At 41.1% G+C, this 26,293-nt stretch overlaps 1 protein-coding gene across 2 annotated transcripts; it reads right to left on the bottom strand.

Annotated features, from left to right (window-relative positions):
* Positions 1-869: 869 nt before the first annotated feature.
* On the bottom strand, positions 870-19,315 carry prkcda (protein kinase C, delta a). Of its 2 annotated transcripts, none has more exons than XM_074634026.1 (18): positions 19,165-19,315; positions 13,218-13,350; positions 12,864-13,063; positions 12,707-12,773; positions 10,489-10,648; positions 9,942-9,973; positions 9,671-9,756; positions 8,989-9,118; positions 8,803-8,903; positions 7,880-7,976; positions 7,574-7,704; positions 7,123-7,296; positions 6,372-6,463; positions 4,391-4,453; positions 3,364-3,502; positions 3,038-3,226; positions 2,007-2,135; positions 870-1,864 (listed from the first exon to the last, which is right to left on the bottom strand). In XM_074634026.1, the coding sequence occupies exons 2-18, from the start codon at positions 13,324-13,326 to the stop codon at positions 1,706-1,708; spliced, it is 2,058 nt and encodes a 685-aa protein (XP_074490127.1). In that variant the 5' UTR covers positions 13,327-13,350; positions 19,165-19,315; the 3' UTR covers positions 870-1,705. The 2 variants fall into 2 exon arrangements, with proteins under 2 accessions (XP_074490127.1, XP_074490118.1); XM_074634017.1 differs by having other exon boundaries at positions 13,218-13,347; positions 19,165-19,298.
* Positions 19,316-26,293: the final 6,978 nt, after the last annotated feature.

Genomic DNA, 26,293 nt, shown 5'->3' with positions numbered 1-26,293 from the left:
ATATAAAATATGAACATAGAATAACAACAACAAAATATATACAATAGATAAAGTGTGCAAGTTAAAATCTTCCTTTTAAATAAAATGTATATATTAATTATATATTAATATAAATTAATATATTGATACTATTAGAGAAATTTTACATTCATGAAATTAATTCTGTTGAGAAAAAGCCTATTTTGTCTCACAGATCCCAATATATATATATATATATATAAATTTATATATATATATATATATATTAACATTTTATTACAGCTGTTTTTTGTTGTTTTTGTTGTTGTTTTTTATTGACGAGAAGATAATAAACAAAGAATTCAGGTAAATAGAAGCAGCACACACAGAACAGATAAGAGTGGTACAATATAAATACACAATCTATAAAATAAGATTAAAGGACAATTACATAAAACAACTTACATTGATCAGGTACAAGCTAATGTAATCTATTACACTAGTTTTTCAGTTTTATGTAAAGTCCTCCTTCCTTTCTTTGTTTTTTTTTCATTATGTATGTTTATGTTTACAAAAACAATGTTCCCTTTATTCCCCGACAACCTCTTAAACTGCATTTGTTTTTTTATCACCTGAAAATGTCACACCAATTATAAGCAATTTTGCATCACTGTAAGAACAACTTGTTAATTAAGTTTATTGAGGTTTATGTCCCTGAGCAGGTAACAAAATTACCCCAATAGCATTTGCAAAACTATCTTCTGTAGGTTTTATTGATCTTAAAGGTTTTATTGATATCATTTACATTTATTATTTTTTAGATGAATATTTTAAAAATAATACATCCACAGAGCCTTTAGAAAGGTGCCGAACAAAAGTATGGATTTTTCTTTTTAAATAACGCACCAAACTTGGGAGTTGATGTTTTTTAATCAGATGTAAAAGATGGAGACAGTAAAAAAAGTACATCCTTAGCGAACCAATATACATGTTACAACAATATACATATCCATTTTCTATATACAGCATTTCAGTGACTCCCCACCCACTGTTTGAAGTCACGTACCTTTACTTGACCTTTTGCACCCGACTGCATCCCCGCACACAGACAGGACTTTTCACTTCAGCTGAGACCAGCTGTTACTTAATTTGTTCTTTACATGGCACAGGAGAGTCAATCACCACAAGTTCTTCTTTGTCAGCAAGCCATGATTAATGCAGTCAAGAATTCAGGCGTCTCAAAGACGGATAACATCATTATTAATCTATATTTAAAGATGGATGGGTTTTTGTTGGTCTATACATGCAGTCACCTCATTCACACACATTTGAAGTATACAGTATAATTTATTCCTCTAAGTTTCTTTCACTCTTTATACTTTTCCATCATTGAATGTTACAAAAAGGGACATAAAATGGCTGCAGGTGGTAGCGGCGACGCCAAGTGGAATGTAAGGGTTTTCAACCTCCCGCCCTAATATTATTACTCATACAGGCCTTCACAAACTAGACAAATAATAAGCATGCACACAAACACAATAACGTCAATATGTACAGTACAAGGGCCCGTTTCTACTCTTATCATTTCTACACGTACCCAAGGAGAATAGTTCGTGCTTGGAATAAGGTCACACAAATACTGATTGTGGAACAGCTCACTCATTTGTAAGTTTAGCAATGTGACAGAAAAAGGGAACTGTCCTTAAGCAGCAGTGATGTAACCCACATCTGACTGTCATCAAAACGGTCACTTTTCTAAAAGGTGCTCCATCTTAGGGTTGATGAATGAAAAGCCAGCGAATGCCGCCTGATCCATGGAGTCTATGAAGTTCTTATCGCTGTAGGAGAGACGAGGCTTCTCGCTGAGGAACTCCCGATCAAAGTTGCTGCAATCATTTGGAGCTTTCTGTAATCGACAACAAACTTATCTCAGCAAAATGATAAAATAGAGGCAATCATCACAGATTCTAGGTATACAGTATGTAAACACAGCACATGATCCATATTTCTTCATAATTTATCCTCAGTGAGCTGTATGTTGGGCTTACCACTTTGGGTTTGAAGGGGGGTTCAATCTCTCTCCTCTCCAAGGCTGGCCAGCTGAAGGCCTTGAAGAAGGGGTGTAAACGGATATTACCCACGATTCCTAGCCTGCGAGTGGGGTCTCTCTCGAACAACTGCAGGGACACAAAGTCAGTAAGGGTACGTAAGGAATCATCTAAAAAAAAGCTCCTTTTCAGCTCCATACATTTACATTGTTTAATTGGATTTGAATAAGGGCTGTCAATCGATTAAAATATTTAATCGTGATTAATCCCATGATTGACAAATTAATCGCACATTTTTTATCTGTTCAAAATGTACCTTAAAGGGAGATTTGTCAAGTATTTTATATTCTTATCAACATAGGAGTGGGAAAATGTGCTTCTTTATGCAAATGTATGAATATATTTCTTATTGGAAATCAATTAACAACACAAAACAATGACAAATATTGTCCAGAAACCCTCACAGGTACTACATTTACCATAAAAAAAATATGCTCAAATCATAACATGGCAAACTAAAGCCAAACAGGCAACAACAGCTGTATGTGATTATCAAAAAGTGGGCATGTCCGTAAAGGGGAGACTCGTGGGTGCCCATGAAACCCATTTTCATTCACATATCTTGAGGTCAGAGGTCATGGGGCCCCTTCTGAAAACGGCTATGCCAGTTTTTCCTTGCAAAAATTAAGCTTTAGTTTAGAGCATTCTTTAGCCTCATTCGCGACATGGTTGGTAACAATGGATTACTTAGGTTTTTTAGTTTCATATGATACCAGTATCTTCACTCTAGCTTTAAAACTGAGTCCGCTACAACCTATGCGTTATAGAAATTAGTGAAGTTAAAACAAATTTGCATTGATACATTATTATTGCGTTAACTGTGACAGCACTAGTTTGAACAGATTTCATCAACCCAAGAGCTGTACAATTCCTAGAGATCCTTAAATTTAAAACATAAAATAATCAAACCTTTCAAATACCAGATTTTCCCGTATGACAGATGTATTTTGTATAAAAGGTGTGGTACAGACCCGCTCCAGCAGGTCCTTGGCCTCCTTGTTGATCCAGCGCGGATAGTGGGGAGTATCCATGCGGATGGACTCAAACAGCTCATCCTCATCATCTCCATGGAAAGGCGACTGACCGACCATCATTTCATACAGCAACACGCCAAATGACCACCAGTCAACGGAGAATGAGTATTTCTGTCCCAGCAGGATCTGAGTAGAAACACAATAAAGATTATTCTAGACAGACACCGACACATGTTTGTATGCAGATATGCTAAAAAAGCAAATCAGTTGCACATTAGAATATTTCAGAACAAGAAAGCGTCTCTACAAATAAAACACTATACCTCTGGAGCGATATAGTCAGGAGTACCGCAGAAAGTTGTAGCACGATTCTCTCCAAACACGTTCTCCTTGCACATGCCGAAGTCAGCGATCTTTATGTGTCCCTCCTGATCCAGCATCACATTGTCTAACTTAAGATCTCTGGAAACGAAACAATCATAGCAGGATTGGAAATAAGCACGCGTGATTTCGAAGATGATAATCGATTGTGAGTTTGCAATTATAAGATTTGATCTGACAATTTTGTGTTTATCAGAAATAAGTTAGAATGCCACTTAATGCTTGCATGTTTTGAATGAACCTTTAGAGGATTTAATATGTGATAAAAAAAAAAGTGGCTAAAACGTTTTGCCAGCTGGACTGTGAGATCTTGAACGCTCACTGCCGCACAACACCAAGAACCTTATAACTCACGGCTTACATGTTGTTAAGAACCTTACAAGTGGTTTTACAGGTCTTATGCATTAATTATAAGTTGCATGCGGTCATATTTTTTCAAAGCATACCTTAAAATCTAAGCTTGATTTTTATTTCCAGACAGCCATTAGGTTATTTTAATTTCACTTTGATTTGAAAAATCAAATTCTTGCCTGAGATAGGTGATCCACCGATGTGAATATTTAGTCACCTGTTCATGTGTTCATTTACTCGAAACTTTGTAGAAGATATTATTATTCTTACATGGTTATGCAATTGCAAACAGTTACACTTTTAGTGTGCTTTTTACTGCAAGAAATTAACAAATTCACAGTTTCCTTAGCAGTCCCGGTTCACAACTGCACAATAATAATGAAACTTTCAGACGTGTCAAAATGTGTGGGATTACCTAACCAAGCAAGTTTCGAGTGTGATCAAGTTCACTTTCACATTGCTCTTGCAATGTGTCTGTGTCTTTATCTTGTGGAAAGTAATGCAATATGGTCAGCAGCTGTGATGCAAAGAATAGAGTGTTACCTGAAAAATTACCAGTGTGGTCATTTAGTGTATGTACTGTACATCCAGATGTAATACATATTTTAATGCTCTGACCTGTAGATGATCCCTTTGGTATGTAAGAACTGAAGACCACATATGATCTCAGCAGAGTAGAACCTGAGAAGACAAACATGGCAAAGACAGACAGATATCAGCGACTCATCTCTGGTGGAAAGCTACAGGTCCGCTCGCTGTCGCTATCTGACTGGTGAGCTGGCAGCTGAACACCGGTGTCACTGTGCAGACTCATTTCAGTGTAGAGCTGAATTATTAAGGAGGACATTTGTATGGAGTAGCAGACAGGTGAATAACGCTCTCGTAATGTGAAACCTGAGAGCCGCCGCCAGCCGAAAGATTAGCCTATCTCTGACCTGCTTCTCTTGTCATCTGTGTCAGCTGAAATGATTGAGTCCTGAGAAGAGACAGAGCGGCCTCCGCTCTATCCCAATAACTGGCTGTTCACTGTAAATGACCAACTGACAAGGACTGAATAGGCTGTCAGGTTTTATCTATTGATCATCTCTCACTTAAAACCCTTACAAATCAGCTCTCATCGAGCAAGTTAGAAAGTACACACACATATGTACATGCACCTCTAAACCTGCTCTAAAAAACACACTAAAAATACAAAACAGATTTTAAAATGAAGTCTAGATACAGTATAAGTAATTAAGTTGGGCTCTGCTATATGAGGAACGCTCAGACGTTGGACTAGACGCTCTACAGCACTGGGTCAACAGGTTAGCTGCCATAGACACTGCTGGGAGAACAGGGCCTTTGTGCTGATTAAGAGGTCATCAGAAACTCTACAGTTCAGTGGCTGCCTAGGGAAAAATATTGCATAACCAAATCCAAGAGATACTTGTCATTCTAAACAAACACCACAATACATTTTGTTAAAAACCAATATCAGATGATGAGAGATAATGAGAGATAATGAAACAACCCACTATCTTTTTTTTCTCACTCACTGAGGGTAAATTATCCATCCAGGCTGAATACAGTCACTGAGTGAGGAGGGTTTTAGTGGATGCCAACACCAGATCAGGTGTCTGTGTTTGCTAAGTAGAGAATTACTCCTGTCATCTCATGGGTCGAGGACACACAGCCACTAGTTTAACTACAGGAAAGGTAACGACAATGGTAATGTCAGTGTTTAACCTGCTTTTTAAACACGAGTATGTTCAAAAAGAATACTGGTGTATAAGAAAGATAAAAGTAAATGCATTGATAGTCTTGACATTCTTCAAGATATAAAACTAGCTTGCACTGAAGTCTACTGTGCATATCTTTGTTGTCCTCTGATACTTAGAATCAAACCAAACTAGCTTTGCTTCACCTTTAAGGTAAATGTCCAAACTGAGTTTGTGTATTTTTCCTTCTCAGTTTGTGAACATACTTAAAACCATAAAATACCTTATTGTTATCCCTATTTGTCTATTGTTGAGGTGCTCAAAATAATAAATAAAAAAATTCTACAAAAAGAAAATCATAAAAAGGTGCTTAGGTCTAACAGCACTTGCAAAGAAATGTTTCACTTCAATCTCTGTTTGTAAATGTGAGACTTTTTAGAACTTTAGTTGGCGGTGGAGCAGGTGCCACAAAGCTTGAGACTTCACAACACTCTCTTTTACTAGTGTGCCATTGTTTTTTTTTGGAGGGATTCCCACAGCATGATGAGTAGAGAGGTGGGTGGCAGTAACTGATACCTTCCCATACAAACAGTACACAGGCACTAAGAGCTGCTTAGTCCTTACAAGGCCAGTCTGCTAGTGAGCAGCAGCTAATGGACGCCAGCCCCAGTCCATCAGGGTTCAGTATATCATGTAAACGAAAAAAAAAAAAGCCATAATGGGAGCGAGACAAAGAGAGTGACATGGGGAGAGTAAACATGGGCTCTTCTTTACAAGTATCTGCTTTCCATCAGCTCATTGATTCTGCAACTCGAGAGCACTGAGTAACGATGGCAGGTAGTTGTGTGTTTTTTAAAACCAAGTCTGTATGTTGTTCTGTCTGTGTGGCAGGTTGGACTCACGTGGCTCTGTAGAGTTCGAAGCGCCCTTTCTCCTGAATATGAAACATCAGGTCTCCTCCGTTCAGATACTCCATCACAAAGAACAGATGCTCCTGTTGACAAGGTTCACTTTGAGTATTAAGGATACAATTCCAACTAATGATGTAGAGTTAGGAAAAAAACACTGAGGGGGCTTTCACAAGCCAACACTTCTGGAACTCTGTTGCGGTTCGTTTGGGCAGTTGTGAACACAGTTATTGTACTCTGGTGGGGACCAAAACAACCAGACAATTTCCAATCGAACCAAAACACAGGCTGCCTGTGGGGGCATTTACTGAGATGGACGTAGGTAAATGACAAGTTAACACAAGTGAGGGCTGACCTGGACTTCTGCAGAAGTCAGATGTTTGCTTGACATCTGGGCCGAAGAGAACGTACAGAATATGCTAATTAAAGTCCACAAAAATAGTAATGTTTATAAAGTCATTCGAGATAAACTGGAGGAGAAGGGATTCGTCCGCACAGTAGATCAGTGCCGAATCAAAGTGAAAAAACATCGACAGCAATACATCAAAGTATGTGATTCGCTGCATAGAAGTGGCAGCTCTTAAAAGATAAATTCACTCCGTATACGCCCCTCAGCAAATAAAATGTTTTATTTGGTCTGCTTTAATCTGTGCACTTAACCAAAAGTATCAATTTCACGGACCAGCCAAATGGACTATAGCTAGTGAAAACGCCCTAAGACACTAATGAGATGGAAGCGGACTACCTTGGTATGGAAGGTGGAGTAAAGGTGTGTGAGAAAGGGGTTATCCCAGGCTAAAGCCAAGACCCTCTTCTCTATCATAGTGCACTCCACATCGTCATCCATCAGCACTACATCTTTCTTCAGAGCCTTCACTGCAAAGTACTCTCCACGACCCTTCAGCTCTGCCAGGAGAACCTGAGAGGCGACGAGAAGAGAAGCTTTAATTGTTTTCTGTCTTATTAGGAGCATGAAGCTTGACATGTTAAGTTGTTTGCAGTTCACAGTTTGATAAAACACCTTTAATTTATGTCATTATTTCTATATGAGGCCTGTGTACCAGCGAATATGACAGTTAAGTGTTAACTGGAGTGTTGCTGATTTAATCATGGTTATCTTCTCATTCTTGGGCTGTTTTTTTTGTTTAAAACAGCAGTCTGACAGTTAGCTTCACACTGATATGGTTGATTTGTACCTTGCCAAAGCTGCCTTTTCCCAAGACCTTGTGGAAGATGAAGTTGTCCACATTGATGCGGGTCGAATGGGTAATATGAGACTGAGGCTGTGGCTTGGACCCCTCCCACAGTGTGCCATAGGGAGATCCATCTAATGGACAAACAATATCCAATTACCATACATAAAAACATACTTATTCATACATTTATCTTAAACACTGAACACTTTTGCGTCTTATTCTGCAAGTATTATTATTAGTACAGAGCTTATACTGCTCACATGAATACATGTAAGTACATGCACATACAGAAAACCACTCACTGACCGTTGATATCCAGTCCAGCAAGCTTGCTAACTTCATCGTAGATTCCAATATCAGACAAATCGGGCAGGTCTGGATCTGAGCGGCGGGTGGACGATTTCTGATTGAACAGAAAAAGAAAAAATAAGCATGAAACAGCCAGACAAATAGTTCCCATCAATGGTTATCCATCTAGCTGTGGTATATCCAATGTGAACACATTTTGACTGATTTTTCTCTTAAACAATGATTGCACTGATTGTCCCCCAAACTACCCACGTTCCACAGCGAGTCCTTAAACACACCAGGACAGGAAGCACAGGTTCCCATCGGGGTCAGATGTCACACTCTCAACAATTCGTCAACACACACTGGGGTTTTAGAGTTTCACATTCAAGGGACACTCAGTTTGATGGTTACACTTTATTTTGATAGTCCACTGGGATTATAATGTGTTATTATATTATTAAGTGTTAGTAAACAATGAACTGAGTGTTGTGTGATACTCACAGATAATATTGTGAAGCACCTGTCTGGGTTAGGATTGGCTTTAGTGATGGAATTAATGTTAGAAATAGGCCCAGATAAGACTTGGGACAAAAATGGGGTCACGGTTACAGCAAGGATTGGCTAAAATCATGCAAAGGATCAACAACGACACTCTCACAGTGGGGCAGGGCATTTAAATGTATTCAGTGTTTGTATACAATTGTGTTCATCATCTCATCAGCAAGATCCATGAATATTCTTTAAACCCATCTCAGTATACGAATAGCTAAGTAAGAGATAATGTAATCAGATATCCACAATGTGTGAACGAGCCATGGTGTGATTTAATTAGGTGGTATGGTACTTGAGTCAGACTTGTCCTTCAAAATTCTTTAGACTTTACTTTGACTTGACACTTTATTGGACCGTGCGTTGAATAACTGTCTGCATGAACTCACCTGGCTGACTTGTGTGAGTGCTTCAGCTAGTAGTTTCTGGTTGATACCACAGAGGTTGGCAACTTTACCCTGACACTTGTGATGGACATTCATGGCACAATCTACAAACAGAACAAAAAAACAGGCTGTTTAAGATAAAAAACACACTTACGCTCCGTCAGTTAGTCAATCGTATCTGCACTGTACCTTCACACTTGAGGCCTTGTTTAACAAGACCCCACAGCAGACTTCCACAGTGGTCGCAGAAGGTGGGACTCATGTAGTTGTGGTTCTTGAAACGGTGCGGCATGTCAATTTTGAAGCGCTCCTTCTGGAACTGCGGGAACAAACGGGATTCATCGGCTCCATGAACGACACGTGGCAAAGGAAGTCTAATCCGTGGCATGTGATACCTCACACACCTGCCCACTTGCATCATTTTCTTCTTTTCTTTTCGCTTTGTCGTCTGTTTCCCTCTCTGAGCTTATACTGTTAGAAGTGACCACGCTGCTGGATAAAAAATTCCTTGTTTGTCCCCAGGTCTACCTCTACACTGATTTAGAGTGCCTCTCTCAGACCACACCCCATGTGTGTGCTTGATTATTTCCACGCAACCATTATCTAGGTCAGTTGCTCTTTGATCATCTTTATCCACCAATATTGATGATCACTGGGTGTGGACCCTAACTGGTGTCTGCCTTTGTATTAAACTCTGACCTAGCAACACCTATCAGTTCAATGATATTACCATCATTGTTCAAACTGTTAAGGAGGGATACTTTATTATAACAGCGAAAGAGTGAGAGAAAGCCCACACTAAAGTGAAACTGTGAGACATATGGAGAACACTCACAGTACATGGTGTGCTGTGCAAAAAAGTGATACGTACCACAGTGTCCCGACTGTTGGCAGCAGTACCGGTACATCTGCCGATGATTTTGTCTATGCATTTCTTGTGGATGGCTGCATTGCATTCTGAAAAAAAACCAAGATAAAAGAGATTTGTACACCTTGATCCAGTATCTGAACATATCATGTACATATGGCCATGCAAATAAAACAATTGAAATATGTATTTTTTAATATATACCATCCATGCACTGGGTTACTATTTCAAGTATTGCACAAAGCACAGGAGTTTTTAAATATTGTACACTTACGTCTGCATTTATATCCTTGCTTGTTGAGTCCCCTGGGGGAGGCAAAGTGACACAAATGGGTCAGTCTGTATCATTCTTTGATCATGAGTGTTTGCTGATTAATCATTTAGTTAGTGATAATGAACAGCTGCAGTACGCCCGTGCTGATTTGTGTATCAGGGTTTCCTTTTTTTATAAACTTCCTCTCCAGAGACCAAAATGAGTTTCAAAGCACATCTGTAGCCATCAAAACATGACAAACAGTGTCACAGCCATAGACAGGCGTTACAACTTAAAAGGTAAGTTGAACTTATTGGTTTTATCAATAACATCATAAGCAGCCAGTTTGTCTAACTCACTTTGAGGGAAATCAGCCAACTATACTACTATACAACTATACTAGAGTAATAAATACTGCTAAATATCAGGAAGTTTGTAAATACTATGTTTTTAATCCCACTATGTCGTTCTCTCTGCTGTTTTTAGTTTATCTTATCTGTGGTTTAGGAGTTCCCCTTTAGCTGTCTTGAAGGTTTGTTTATACGGCTGAAGAGTAGGCCCGACTAACCAGACAAATTCTCTGCACACGGAGCAGAAAGTGGGCTGTCTGAAGAACGTGGCGGTGAACTCGTGGTTCTTTATGTTGTGGATCTTGGCCTGCTTGATTGCCCCTCGTCTACGATTCAGGGTAGGAGCCTCCTCCTCCTCCATGGCAGCCTGCTTACTCTCTTCAAGATAGAGAAACACAGATCAGTCATCCCACAACACTGCAAAGGGAAAAACAATGGTCAATTTGTATACGTCACAAATTGATAGCCTTAATGATAATCAATGGGGACACAAAGGAATTGCTCATGTGAATGTCTGTGAATGATAAGATTACATTAGCAAGGCAAAACACTGACATGTGGCTGGCCAGTCTGTGGATATATGTGGGTGCAGGGTTTTAAAATTCAAAGGAACGACAGACTAGAAATCAGACAAGCTGGTTGTAGAGCTTCAGATAAGGTTTTATCAACATGGTGTTTGATGAATGCTAAAGTTAAGAGACAGATGTAGGAAAGATTCTTCCCCATTTTCATACTATTCACCCACTTTCTGACTCTACTCTATTTCTCAGGCAGCTTCTTACTATGAGTGAAGGATTGGGTCCTACATGAACACAACATATTCTGCCAAAAAAACAGTAAAGCTTATTTCACATGAGCAATTTCTGCATTTGTTTGTGTTTTATTCTGTGCTCTGATTGGAAGTGGGTGGGTTTAAAAAAAGGTGATGTCCAATATGTCTGTGCCCCGATCAGAATTTAGCAACCCTTGAATCTGAATCTGATGACAGATTAGGGTCTGAGAGCAGTTTTGGAAGGGATCCAGCCCTCTCCCTGACTATTATTATTATTATTACATCAACATCACATCAACACAATACCCATCAACTAACACCACCGTGTTCTCTTGTTCCCTGACAAAACTGCCCTGTATTCAATGTTTTATTTTCCTCGCGTAATGTTGTTAATGTTTCTGTCTTTTGTTTTTTAAAAAGAATCTAATGACAGCTACGGGTTGTCTGCTAATGTTGCCAGGCCCCTGTCAATCAAGTTTGATCAAACCACAACCACAAAGTCCTGATGAAGCAGATCAGCTGAGTTTTTGAATGTTAAACTCTTGATAAATAATAATCAAGGAAGTTTTACGATATTCTTGAGAGTTGCTTTTTAGTCAGAAATATTTATTGTTATAGAGCGATTGCATTAAATTAAAATTGAGGTCGAGTTACTAAAATGTCATCCCAGCAAAGGTCCGAGTCTCATAATGTCTAAATTGCGTCCTATAGTCTGCATTTCCATATCATTTCAACAATAGCGATTGTCAGTTTTCAAAGTAGGATACTTCTAACATACAGACACATTTAACTTGTATGGCACTTGAATGGAAAACAAATAGCTATCTTTATCATAAATATAATTAGTCCTAGCACAATGAACTTAAGGCCTACATTTCAAGTATAAAAGAAAACAAGACAGAATCTTCTGAATAAAATAAATAAAAAGTACCTCCTTTAGAAACAAGTGCAAGCAGAGCTTTGAGCAGCCCCTTTTCTCTTTATTTGTACACTTCTATCTACTTCCTTTCCTAGCAAGAGAAATGGGCCTGTGACGTACTCTTGAATGGATTTAGTGCCATTCTCCTGCACATGTGTAGTTGCACATTGATGAGCCTGGAATGGTACTTAGTTTTAATAATGTTCATACATAGCGGAGAAAGCTGACTCACAGCTGTAAGTCGATCCAAACATGGTCATGGTGTGTAGTGCTACTTTGACCAGGAAAAACAGCAGCCTGAAAGTATCAGGGAGTTGCTCCATGCTGTCATCCCTCTCTCATCTCTCTTACACTGTTGCTCTCTCTAGCAAACTGTCTACGTGCGTTAAACAATCGATTTGATTGGCTGTTGGCTATTGACGTTTTAACTGGATTACCTGTACCTTCAGTCTATAGCCGGGACCGACAGAAAAAAAACAATGCTCCTTGAAGATAGTAATTTATTCTCGTTCATTTATCAGAAATTAGTAACGGGTCCGGATAGAACCGTCACTCGGTCCGCCATTTGGTGATGCCCGTTATAGAGGAATACTTAAGATCTGAAACCAAGTTTGCAGGGGCTTTGGTGACAACATGGAAGTGTTAAACTAGAGAAAACAAAGACATAACCAGACAACTACAGAAAATGAGTCCACAAGCTGAGAACAGAGGAAAGGAGAGAATGTTTCCATTTTATTTCATTTACCTGTGTCCACTCCCTCCAGAAAATACTGCACTGCCATCATCACTTTCCCAGAAGGATGGAGATCCACCTGAACACAGTTAGACACACAGACAGTTACACTTAGCCAGCCTAAAAGAGATTGCTCTACAGGGACAGAGGACAATCTGTAATGTCCTACCCAGAACTCAGCGCGCCCGTTGGCTTTCTTGCAACGCTCAGCAAGGACAGACACTCCAACAGTGACCTCAGCCAGCGGCTCCTCTGCTGTCTTCATCAGCAGTATCTCCAGCACACGACCCTCATAGATGTGCGCATCGAAACTGGCCTTCCAAGCCGGGTACATGGTGGGTTTCCGCTGAACCAGCGTCTTACCTCGTTCTAGGAAAAAGAACAGAGAGAGAAAAGTAAGAACTGTCTTTTGATGGTTTCAAGCGCAGGAAATGAAAAGGAAGTAACACACTTTCAACAGAAATAACAACTTCTGTAAAAGACAGGATGGTGTAGTTTAGTGTGGTGTGGTGGAGTTTCTCACCAGTCGTCAAGGCCTCCTTCATCTTGATTGCACAGAAAGGCGGGTCGACCAGAGGAGGCAGGATGCCCAAGTCGTACGAGTTAAAGGCGATCCTCAAGAAAGGAGCCATGGTGACGAGTACCAAGGTCACCTGCTTTCAGAGAAGGTCAAACACAGTGTTACCCTGGTGAGATTTATCTATAATGACATGTTAGTTACACACACAGCTAGTTCGTCATCATATCCACTTATTATATTGCATACACACACACACACTGTTGCATATTCTGCAGCAATACTGCTGGTTCACAGTTAAGCATTAAGATAAGTGTTAAAGGTATCTCTATTTACATTGTGAGACACAAACAATATCAGAGAAAGAAGATAAGATAGTGCTACTTTAATTGATGTAGGAAAGGTAGATTTAAAACATATTCTGACATCCTGTCAGACACCTGCACACAAAACAGTAGATGGCTGTGTCAGCAAGGACAGAGCGACTTCTGTTGAAGTCAAGTCAATTTTATTTATGGCTCAATATCACACATCCCAAATTTGTCTATAGAGGCTTTACTATCTGTACAGCATACGGCACCCTCTATCCTTAGACCCTCGATTCAGATAAGGAAAAACTCTGCAAAAAGAACTTGTAACAGGGAAAAAAATGGAAGGAACCTCAGGAAAAGCAACAGAGAAGGAATCCCTCTTCCAGGACAGACAGACATAAAATATAAAAAAAAAAAAATTGTACTCAGTCACACCCACACGGAGGAGGGACACAAAACATGTTTACACCTCCGTCAACAACACCTGTTTTTGTGTGGAGGGCAGACTATTGAAGGTGTTTTGTATCTGATTACAAAGCTGGTAGTTGGAGGTAAAAACACACACACAAGGATCATATGACACATATTTTGTATTTTATATTTTTTCATTATGACAATTTTTGTGTCTTACATTTTTGTGGCTTGTGCTAACAAGTTGAATACTTTAAGATGTTCCCACTGATAGTGAAACTAATTAACAGTTTGAAAACATCATTTTGGGCTCTTGTTAGGGATGCACCGATACTGGATCGGATATCTGGCCGATACTGACTCAAATAGCTGGATCAGATATCGCTGACAATGGGGCCAAACTATTCAATTCAATATGTTTGTATACTATATACATTATATATTGAAATTCTTTGACCAAGTTGTTGCTGCATTACAGGTTTACACTTGAATTGTAATTCTGGTTAATTTTGAAGATTTTTTACCAAGTTGCTGGTGTATGATTTATTATTTTAATAATAAATAATAATAATAACAATTCAGTAAATTTATATCTATATATTTATTTGTTACATTTAGTTTTACAAAGTTAAGAGAGCAATGTTTAAGTCAAGCCTGATGTTGCCTTACACATAAAAGAATGATCCCAGTCACTTCCACACAGTGAGCTTTACAGTTTTTAATTAAACACTGGTATTGGATCGGTACTCGATATCAGCCGATACGCACAACCCAGGTATTGCCATCGGTATCGGGACTGAAAAAGTTGGATCGGGGCATCCCTACCTCTTGTGATGGGCATTTGTCATTTTTTATAGATATCTGAGATAGAGAGACCAAAGTTATTGGCAAAAATACATTAAAGATGATGAACACTAGTTGCATCCTTGTGCATTAGAGGTGAAATATATGCGGATATTGACATATTAATGAGAGATCAATATCATCCAACATGCTGTGCACTAGCTGTTGCATGCATGGTTTACTAGTTGCATAAGCTTACAGATGGAACCGCAACTTTCACCATAACAGCCTGTGCACCACCAGTTTCTGTATGTGCAATGCAAAAGGTGACACCCATCAATCACACTTGTTGGCCAGACACTCCAGTCACACCCATGCTGTCTTGCATGTTCTGTCCACACCTCGACAACAAAGTCAAATGTTCCAGCATCATTTGAGCCTCTGCTACTTTACTACTTGTTTGGTTCCCTGTCACTGTGTTTTCTTGACTGTGTATTTTCTGAAAGGCTGCAGCTGCAACAGTGGAGGTGTTTTCCTGTACTACGACGGCAGAGCGAGCCTCAACATGTCGCTAATCCAAATACAAGCATGCAGCGCACCACAGTAGGCCTAGCTGGTATTCACAATCCTGAACCCATAACCGCCCACACTGAGACCAGAAAAGTAAAACACAGAAAAAAAAACAGGGAAAGAAAAAGTAAGAGGGAAGGGTGATGAACGACCTATTCACTCACTCACCCACTGCTGCTGTTAGCTGTGATGTCAGGGTTTTTGGAGTTAATCAATAGCAAGCACACTGTGTTATTGAGGGCGGTAGTGATTGATTACCTAGCAAACTGTTCATGTGCAGTTTCGATTTGTTCCATCTGGTAAATTCAGTAGTTATTATGTTCCATGAACCAGTATACTGTAACTTGCACACTTCCACCTAACTTCCTAATACTCATTTTAGACCATCTACTTCCTGGTACCTGCATTTATGAACTACACAAAAGTGTGTTTGTTTGCAGGGGTAACAAATACTGCTACAAATGTTAAATTATGTTATTACACCTAGAATTTGGACTTAGGGGCGATGTAAACACACTGAAGAAAAGTCTGTATTTGTGCATGTTTCCTTGTATTTGAACATCATATGTTAAAAATAAGATAAGCAGCTATAATACAGACATTGGATGCGTGGTGTATAATACAGTTGTAGTAGTGACATTAGTAGCTCGTCTACAGGTATGTCAAGTGAGTGAATTGTATATGAACTACAATCCAGTTATTTGATTTAATACGTGACTAAAGATAGGGAGGAGGTTTAGCACCCTCCCTCCACTGTGACAGGAAATAAGAGATAAGTAAAATACAGAAAAAGAGAGGGAGCTTGTAAAGAGATCTGCTATAGGGATGCACCTCACAATGTAAGCATCAAATTTGCAGCAAAACTGCATTAAATTACACTCTTACTGCTTGGTGATGGAAACATGCCCTCACTTGCACTTCTCTGAGTCACACAAAAACACATAGGTGGTGTAAAAGTGTACTATGAACATTTTGCAGCCAGTTTTGAATCATATGCATGATGTTCAAATTCTAAAACACCGTACAAAAAACTAGTCACAAAGAACAGTGAAGCTGTTGTATTGATTTACACCACTACTGTGACCATGCAACCATTTGAAGAGACTCAACCGAGAATCAGTCTTTGCATTTGATTTTCCGTCTCTAAAGGATGTGGTCGATCTGTCAGTTGGCTAAAACGCAGGTGTCACCTCACGTCTGTCTTTCAAACAACAGCCTCTTCATTTATTTATTTATTGTCCTTTATTTAAACAGGTTAGTCCCATTGAGAGCAAAGATATCTTTTACAAGGGAGACCTGGCCAAGAATAGCAGCAAGACAGTTATAGTGAAAGTAACAGACAACACATAAATTAACAACATTAAAACGTGCTCATACAAAACACTTGCACACAGACGACCAGGACAGCAGGGATTTAACCAGAGCCTTAAACTCATTCAAGTTAACTAAGTTTTGAAGTTGAAGATCAGATTGTAAATTATTCCAAGCAGTAGGTGCCGAAAACCTAAAAGCTTTCTTTCCCAATTCAGTCCGTACTTTGGGAACAACAAAACATTTATGACACATGAATGTTAAAAAAAAGTTAATTTAAAAATAGACTCCCCCTTTAACTTGCTGCCCAGACCTGCCCGCCCCGCATTCCTCCTTCACGCCCGGTGTTACAACATATTCTGTGAGCTGTGAGATTCTGTGACCCTGAACTGGAATTCCATATCGCCGCCATGCTTCTAAAAGTGACCCCGTTGTATTAAGAGAGGTCACACATTTTGAGAGCTGTCATATAGATAAAGTGGTGGACCAGTATCGACCATGTTTGCAGAGTCCTACCACTTAAACCTGTTGATGTTTATTCAACCAATATTTTTCCATAGCGGATCCCGTAGTTGGCAGACAGTTGGCTGAAAACGCAGGTGACACCTCACGTCTGGCTCAAACAAGTCTCTTAATGACACATGAATGTAAAAAAAGTTAGACTCCCCCTTTAACTTGCTGTCCAGACCTGCCCGCCCTGCATTCCTCCTTCACGCCCGGTGTTACACTGTATTCTGTGACCCTGAACTGGAATTCCATATCACCACCATTGCAACACAACTGTTTACTATAATAGTTTGCTTTTATAACTTCTAAAAGTGACCCCATTGTATTAAGAGAGGGTCACACATTTTGAGAGCTGTCATATAGATAAAGTGGTGGACCAGTATCGACCATGTTTGCAGAGTCCTACCACTTAAACCTGTTGATGTTTATTCAACCAATTTTTCCTACTTCACGCCCGGTGTTACAACGTATTCTGTGACCCGTGAGATTCTGTGACCCTGAACTGGAATTCCATATTGTCACCATGGCAACTGTTTACTGTAGTTATAGCTTCTAAAATCGACCCCATTGTATTAAGAGAGGGTCACACATTTTGAGAGCTGTCATATAGATAAAGTGGTGGGCCAGTATCGACCAGTTTGCGAGAGTCCTACCACTTAAACCTGTTTTTTTTTTATTGAAGAAAATTCATTTACAAACATTAAAGGGACTGTTTGTAACTTTTTAAGTGTATAAATCTACCGGGTCGCGCTCGCATATGCGCGCTCGCGTGAGGCTGGAGTCCCTGCTCCTCTGCCTGCTTGCCTTTACTCACACACCACGCGCGTTCTCGCTCCACCTCTAGACGTGCGTGCGCGCTCACTACACACTTCAGAAGAGTTAGTTTAGCTCTGAGAATATCTAGTGAACGTTTGTGCATAAATAAATGCTGCAACTCCTCCAGACCAACAGATGTTTCCCGTGTCTTGTGAAGTGACGAGGCTCCGCAGCAAGTAACGTTATCGTCTTCAACCGGGTGCCGGTGTTTTCCTGCGGGCGCGGTCGGGAGGCGATAATGTTTCTCTTCCTGCTTCAGCCCCGGAGGCTGAAGCAGGAAAAGCCAACACTAGGATCAGCAGTGATTCATGGAGAGACCTTCGTCTGGTCAGCTAACATTACTGCCAAGCAGGTGAAATATAAAGTGATATTGTGGTTTTAGCTGACATGTGTCGCCTCACTGTTTTGAGCGATGCTCGTTCATGTCTATTTAGAGCGAGCAAGCGCGACCCCGACGCTGACTTTCATTGATTTAACGGCCACAGGTGTCGCTGTTAACAAGCATTTCTGATAGTTACAAATAGTCCCTTTAAGGCATTTTAATCTAAACTCAATACTTCTAACATACAAGGCACAATTGGATAGGAAAGATAACTTAAATTATAAAAAATATATATATAATAACAAAAATAAAAGAGGGGGTAGAAAATAATTAAAGGAACAAAAAAATAAATGCATAAATAAATAAATAAATAATAATAAGACTGCACTCTTCCATAGCAGCTCTAGGGGTCATCATCATATATGTTCAGTTCTTCATCAGCTCTGAGGAGAGACTTTGCATGTTGTCCTTTCATTAGTCTTAAAAACCTGTTGATGTTTATTCAACCTGTTGTTTCCAGAGAGGACCCCGTCATCAAATATGACAGGTTACAGATTCCGTCGCAACACCTCAGTTTAATTAAACGAGGCGACGCTATCCGACTAAAAGTTAATGGTCTGGGCTTATTATCTCAATCAGAACAGCTAGTTGGCTGGTGACAATGTTTTAGATAGGTTATAGATAATATGTTAACGTTACTACTGTAAGTTAATGTACGTTTTTTAGTCAGGCAGACTGTAAAGATCTAAACTAACGTCTAGCGCCAACGGTCAACACTCCGTTTCCCCGTTGATGACAGAAGCAGAGGAGGTAGAGGAGAGACGTTATAACGTTGTTTTAGGTCGTTAGAATAACTTTTTACAAACGTAAAAGACCCTAACTCTTGTAAAAAGACTAAAGATGATAATAAAAGCAGTCTCACCTCGTCCTGCAAACTCGGTGTTGTGTCTTTTATTACCGCAGCAGCACGATGTAAAGTTGCTCTCTCTCTGTTTCTCTGTCTCTCTCTCTGTGATTCCGTCGATTGAGGAAGTGTGGCGCGCGCGAGCAGTTGGCTTTCTCGGCAAGCTGTGACGTTTACCTGCCACACACACACACACGCGCGCGCGTGCGCATACATACACGCGCGCGCACACACACACACACAGTAGTTTCAATGCACTCAGCTTCCCTATTTTGAATAAAGGTCCCATATAAGTTATTTGATATATAGATATATATATATATATATATCTATATATATATATATAGATATATATATATATACATATATACTCATGTGGAAAAATGAATTATAATAATATATATATATATATATATATATTATTATTATTATAATGCATTTTTTCCACATGAGTTGGACCGTTCACTTGTCCTTCTCACCCAAATATATGTTTCAGCCACACATATATAATTTTCCATTTAAGCTGCAGTGGGTAGAATTGGAGCAAATATGATTAAACATTTTTTTTTTTTTTTTTTTCCACAATATTTTATTGAATTTTGAAAATCAAAATACAACACAAAAACAGAAATCACGTGACAGCAAGGACAAACACGAGCAGGTCGCAGACCCCAAGGGTTGGAAAAACAGCATGGTATATAGGTCTATACATTACATGAAAATATATTATTCTCAGGGCTTAGATATATTATACAAATCAGGGAAAACAGCCAAGGCAAGGCAGTAAAATGCCCAGAGAATAACGTTAGACACTCAGGGGTCACTGGAAGGGCGCCAGTCCACAGTGCAGTGCCCCCTACGTATTAAATCTGCTGTACAGTTTGGGAGGTGGTTTAGAAAAGGTGCCCACAACTCATCGAAAACCCTCTCATTCCCCTTCAAGATTGAGCTCAAGCACTCCATTGGCAAAACTTTAAAGATTTCACCATACCACTGGTTAACAGTAAGAAGTCTGGGCTTAATCCACTGGAATAGAATGCATCTTTTTGCTAGTAGGAGAAGCTTGTTCAGAACTTTTTGTTGGATGCTTGTCAAAGAGAGCCCTTCCCCTGAAAGATTCAGCAAAAAAAGTCATTTTATAAAACGGTCACTACAGTCACTGACAGTAGTGCATGAGACAGGTAACCTGAAAGAAATCAGGTGCATCTGTGTCCATGTTATTACACCTAGAATCTGGGTTTAGAGGCGATGTAAACACACTTAAGACTTCAAAATTCAAGGTGGAGCAAAAATATTTGCTGATGTATTTTATGTTGTAGAACAAAACGTTAAAATTACTTAAGCGTGTTATAACCACAGATCTTATCAGGCATCTAACTAAAGACCCATTCAAAAAATCCACTGACTCCCAGATGAGGGAACCAGAAGTGCTACAATGCACTAACTAATTTCCGGATTTTATTCCTCCTGACCTGCAGCAATATATTTCTCGCCTTAAATGTTTTCAGAAACATCTAGTAATGTTCTGTTTCTGTAAAATGTTTTTGACCAGGCAGCTATGTTAAGATCAATTGAGGAAATACCAAGCACTGCCCACCAGCCGGAGCAAACTTTCTCATTTTACAGCTAAACAGTACACTACAAGATGTTTCTGAAAACATTTGAGGCGAGAAATAGGCATTACAGTAACAGAATATTGATTCATATTTGATCAGCGCTGCCTTGGTTGACCATTTGATCAGATTTAGCAAGTGATTGACAGCTGCCTCCGTTGACTGAACAGCCAATAGGAACACTCGCTCTCTGAAATGACCTGTGATTGGCCAAAGTCTCCCTTCACAGGCTAGATTTTTGAAAGCCTGAAAACAGAGCCATGAGGAGGTGCAGAAGTCTAGTTTTCTCTCAGAACAATTGAATTACAATATGCTGAAAGGTTATTATGGAATTTTTACTCAGTGATGCCAAAAACATTCTGCATACTGCAGGTTTAAAGCCCCCCGGCTGATTAATAACACGATGATGTGTTTTCATCACTGCAGACCTGTTGATCACCTGAGGTGAAAGAAAAACCTGCCCAGGCAACTATAACTGAAGATAAAGATCTGAATTGCTGGTGAGTGTGCCCTAGATTAAGGCAGCATAACCTAGTATGTGGGATAAGATATGGCTTTCTTTCCACTTCAGTGTTTGTGTGGCAGGGGGTGGGGTTGCTGGAGGCTGCGGGGGTAGTTGTAGCTGGGTTTTTTGCCGGTGAGGAGGTGGCAGATCTGGCTCCTGCAGCCAAAGGATCTTTTCTTGTTCTAAACTAACAAAAGCGCTCCAAATGATCCATGTCCTTTATTTATTTCATGCCGGCACTCACCCCCTCACGAACACACATCCAAAATATATGTTTGTACAAATGAGCAAGGGCAGCTATTCTCATATGATGACACTAATGAGATTTTGGCTGAAGTAAACAAACATCTAAATGAAGAACTGGGCAGATAAATTCCTGCAGAGTGAATCATAATTAAATGTTTAGGTGCGGTTTAAAAGTATGAGACTGTATGTGCTGTGGACTGAAAAGTGAAGTTAGAGTAAAACCTGCCAGGAACAGGTGTGGAAGAGTTCCCCTCTCTACTCTGATGACTTTTACATAACAGGCAAATTGTGAGTCATGGCAGACACAGGATGTCTATAGAGGAGACTAGGTGTGTGCACTAAAAACTTCATTGCCCGGCTGTTCTTCTCTGACTGATGATCATTCAAAGCTTGAGGAAGCCTCTCCTTCTGTTCCTCCTCCAGCAAACACACACACACATCCACACACATCCACACTGTCATGATCCACCCGTGGGATGTATAGGCTGTAGAACAGGCGGATGTTAAATTTAGCATAGAGAGAGCCTGATGAAGATCCACATAGAAGCTCCTTGTGCATGGAGTAGTTGATCCATATGGCTGTATGGCTCTGATAAGAGACATCATTTGTAGCTGAGTTTGCTATTAAGCCGTGTTAATATGCAAATAGGTTATGATTTTATTGGGGTCAGTACCACGCCAACAGATTCCAAGATAGGGGTGTAAGAAAATGTCGATACACTTGAGTATCGCGATATTATGTTTTGTGACACTTTATCAATTCGCAAAAACACCATAGATTTTGAATTAATAGTTTACATGCAAAGATTCGTGGCTCATTTTGTGTTGTGTTTAAGCTGTCGCCATGCTGGGAGCCGTGTGGAGGCAATCCCTCAATTATAGATATGATCTGAATTTGGAATTTAGCACCTTCAATGAGCAAGTTATATCTGGATTGTTTAATCCGTACAAAAATACAAAAAAAAACACAATTCCTCGTGGCCGGGTGTTGTGTGCCAGACTATTTCTTAGACTTAGCAGAGACTTCCTGGAGTCTCCACTGGTCGCCTGGCAACTGCTCCCGGCTAAGAAATAGTCCGGCACCACACAACTTGTCAGATTAAACAAAACAAGATGTAACATGTTAATTAATGAGTCTTAGAAATCCTAGTAACAAGCTTTTGTTAACTTTTGGATAACATTAGCTGTTTCACCCTATTTCCGGTATTTATGCTAAGCTAAGCTAACCGGCTACTGCCGCTATTCATTGTGAATGGACAGACAAGCTTTTTCTTCTTATCTAATTCTCGGCAAGATTTCTTTCCCAAAATGTCGAACAACACCCTGACTGTCTTTGTCTTGGCTCAAAGACTCCAGACAGATTTTTACATCCCTCAGTGACAGCTGCTGACACGTGTTTATACTCCTCTCTCTGCAGATAGTGGCCGATGACAGAATGGTCACATGAGGATGGAAAGCACGATGCGGTCTCCATGTTTAGGCAACAGGGAGAATAAATGTTCAGTCGTAGGTGCAGAGTGTGCTGAAGGCTGTGTTTCTGTGTTTGTCCTGCTGAGGGAGAGAGGGCTATTTAAAGCTTTAGGGGAGGTGGAATAGGTGTAACATTGACTTGGCAGTGTAGGCTGCAAAGAGTTTGCAAAGTGGGACATGAGAGTGTGTCCCTCTATTCTTCCAGCCTCTCCACATCTTTTTTTCTCTCTCCCTCTCCCCATCTCTGAAGGGCGCCGAGAGACGCAAGATAAGGTGCAAACCCAGAAATGTCAAGCCAATATCAAGTGGGCATGGCTATTTTCCCCATATGTCCTATTTCCCAGTCTTTTTATTTAAATCTACAGCTCTTACGTAATGAAGTCTTTCCTTTACCCCTGAGAATCTGCCACCCACACACCACTATGAAAGATGAGAAGGCATGCTGTTGTAACTCACGACAGCAACACAAACACTGCATTGCCTTCTCAGGCTAAAACTGAAAATGGCCAGAAAGTTTGTCATTAAACAGAGTTGACACAACTCTGCTGTCGGAGCATCATGGGTAAGAAAGAAGCCGTTCAATGATCAGAAGAATAGTTCAGCTTCTTTGGCATCAGCTGCTAATGACTCCTGAGGCACATAACACAGCTGAATGCATCCGGCCTTATTGAGTAGGCTGTGTGTGTATGATTGATTATTTGCTTCTCTCTGCATTGCTCCTGCCTGCAGCGATATGGAAGTAAGCTTGGATTATGACACTGTTGCTGCCCCACTGTAAAAATGAAAGAAAGAAGTATTTTCAGCTCCACAGCAAGCTTTCATCACTTGTTTTCCTAATTAATTAGCACATAGAGGACAATAAAAGTGCAACTGGACTTTCCAGTTTTACTGTTTACTCTTCCACCAGCTGAAGACAATGATTTCCTGTTTCTTGCTGCTTTGCTGTGGCCAGAAAATCACAAGCAGAAGTATGGCAAAAATACAAACTAGGGTTGTCAATTGATTAAAATATTTAATCGCGGTTAATCGCATGATTGTCCATAGTTAAACGAGATTAGACGCAAATTAATCGCACATTTTTTATGGATTTATGGCGTATTCAATACATGTTATCAACATCTGAGTGGACAAATATGTTTGCCTTATGCAAATGTATGTATATATATTATTGGAAATCAATTAACAACACAAAACAATGTCAAATATTGTCCAGAAACCCTCACAGGTACTGCATTTAGCATAAGAAATATGCTCAAATCATAACATGGCAAACTCAAGCCCAACAGGCAACAGCAGCTGTCAGTGTGTCAGTGTGGTGACTTGACTATGACTTGCCCCAAACTGCATGGGATTATCATAAAGTGGGCATGTCTGTAAAGGGGAGACTCGTGGGTACCCAGAGAACCCATTTTCATTCACATATCTTGAGGTCAGAGGTCAAGGGAACCCTTTGAAAATGGCCATTATGTGAGGGCTTTGGTTTAGGACCCAGAAGCAGACACAGACACAGCTGGATGGTGGTTGAAAGTCAGGTGGATTTATTATAATTAAAGGTGGTGAGGGCGCTGGAGAAGGCAGGGGACAGGCAGGCTGTTGAGCAGGGTGGAGCAGCTGGAGGAATGAGCTGCGGCGGCGTGAGGATGGCTCGATGGGAGGCTGGCATGGTAGGCAGAACAATCTGGCGAGGACTGGCAGGAAAGCTGGTGTTCTTGTACTGTGGGTTGATTAGGTGATTGTTGACAGGTGCAGAGTGCAGAGTGGAGAGTGAGACCAGGTGCCTGATGAGGAAGCCGCGCCCCTGCCACACCCACAGGCAGGGGAGGGGGAGACCCAGGGAAAGCAGAACACTGAAAAACTCCTGGAGTCAAGGCCAGAGACGTGACAGGACCCCCCCCTCAACGGGCGCCTCCGGGCGCCCCAGGCTTGTCTGGATGCTCCCGATAAAAGTCCCGAATGAGGGAGGCATCCAGAAAGAAGCTGCGCGGGACCCATGAGCGTTCCTCTGGTCCATAACCCTCCCAGTCAACCAAGAACCGGAACCCCCGACCTCGGCGACGGACGTCCAGAATCCGCCGAACAGTGAAGGCAGGGTGATTGTCGATGATCCGGGGAGGTGGAGGGGGTTCGGCTGGAGGGCACAAGGGGCTGGAAGACACAGGCTTAAGCAGCGAAACATGGAACGTGGGGTGGACTCTCAGAGATGAAGGCAACTTTAACTTGATAGCAGTGGGATTAATGATCTTGTCAACTTCAAAAGGTCCAATGTATCGGGGAGCCAATTTATGGGACTCCACCTGAAGGGGCAAGTCACGGGAGGAAAGCCATACCTTTTGACCGGGTTGGTAAGTGGGTGCAGGGGATCGATGGCGGTCAGCAAGGCGTTGATTCCGGACAGCTGAACGGAGAAGGGCAGACCGGACCTCTCTCCAAATCCGCCGACACCTTTGGATGTTGGCTTGGACCGATGGCACCGCCACAGCCTCCTCCTGGACTGAGAAGAGGGGAGGTTGATAGCCTAGAGAGGCCATGAAGGGGGACATACCTGTGGCAGCGCTGGTGAGTGAGTTATGGGCATACTCAACCCAGGGTAACTGTCTACTCCAGGAGGACGGGTGGTGAGCAGTGACACAACGCAGGGCTGCCCCGAGATCTTGGTTTGCCCGCTCCGTCTGCCCATTCGTTTGAGGGTGGTACCCAGAGGAGAGACTAGCTGTGGCACCCAGAGCCTGGCAAAAAGCCTTCCAGACCTGGGAGGAGAACTGTGGTCCCCGGTCAGAGACGATGTCCTGGGGGATGCCATGAAGACGAAACACATGGAGGACCAGGAGGTCCGCAGTCTCTGTGGCTGAAGGTAATTTAGGGAGAGGGACAAAATGCACAGCCTTGGAAAAACGGTCTACCACAGTCAATATGATTGTGTTACCTTCTGACGGGGGTAAACCGGTGACAAAGTCCACAGCTATGTGGGACCAGGGTCGGCTGGGGACGGGCAGAGGCCGCAGGAGACCAGCTGGGGGTTGATGGGAGGCCTTGCTGCGGGCACAGACGGAGCAGGCGGACACAAAGGCACGGGTGTCGCGGGTCATGGATGGCCACCAGAACCGCCATTTGATGAAGGAGAGGGTGCGGTGGAAGCCAGGATGGCAGGTGAGCTTAGATGAATGGCCCCATTGTAGAACTTGAGATCTGGCTGAATCAGGCACAAACAGACAGTTAGGAGGGCCATTACCTGGGTCTGGATGAGAGCGCTGTGCCTCCCGTATGCAGGTCTCAATCTCCCATGTAGCTGCGGCCACCACACAGGAATGAGGTA

Source organism: Sebastes fasciatus, chromosome 1 (assembly GCF_043250625.1).
Source record: "Sebastes fasciatus isolate fSebFas1 chromosome 1, fSebFas1.pri, whole genome shotgun sequence".
NCBI lineage: Eukaryota > Metazoa > Chordata > Actinopteri > Perciformes > Sebastidae > Sebastes > Sebastes fasciatus.
The sequence above is the reverse complement of the archived record's forward strand: the minus strand, read 5'-3'. Positions and strand labels throughout refer to the sequence as shown.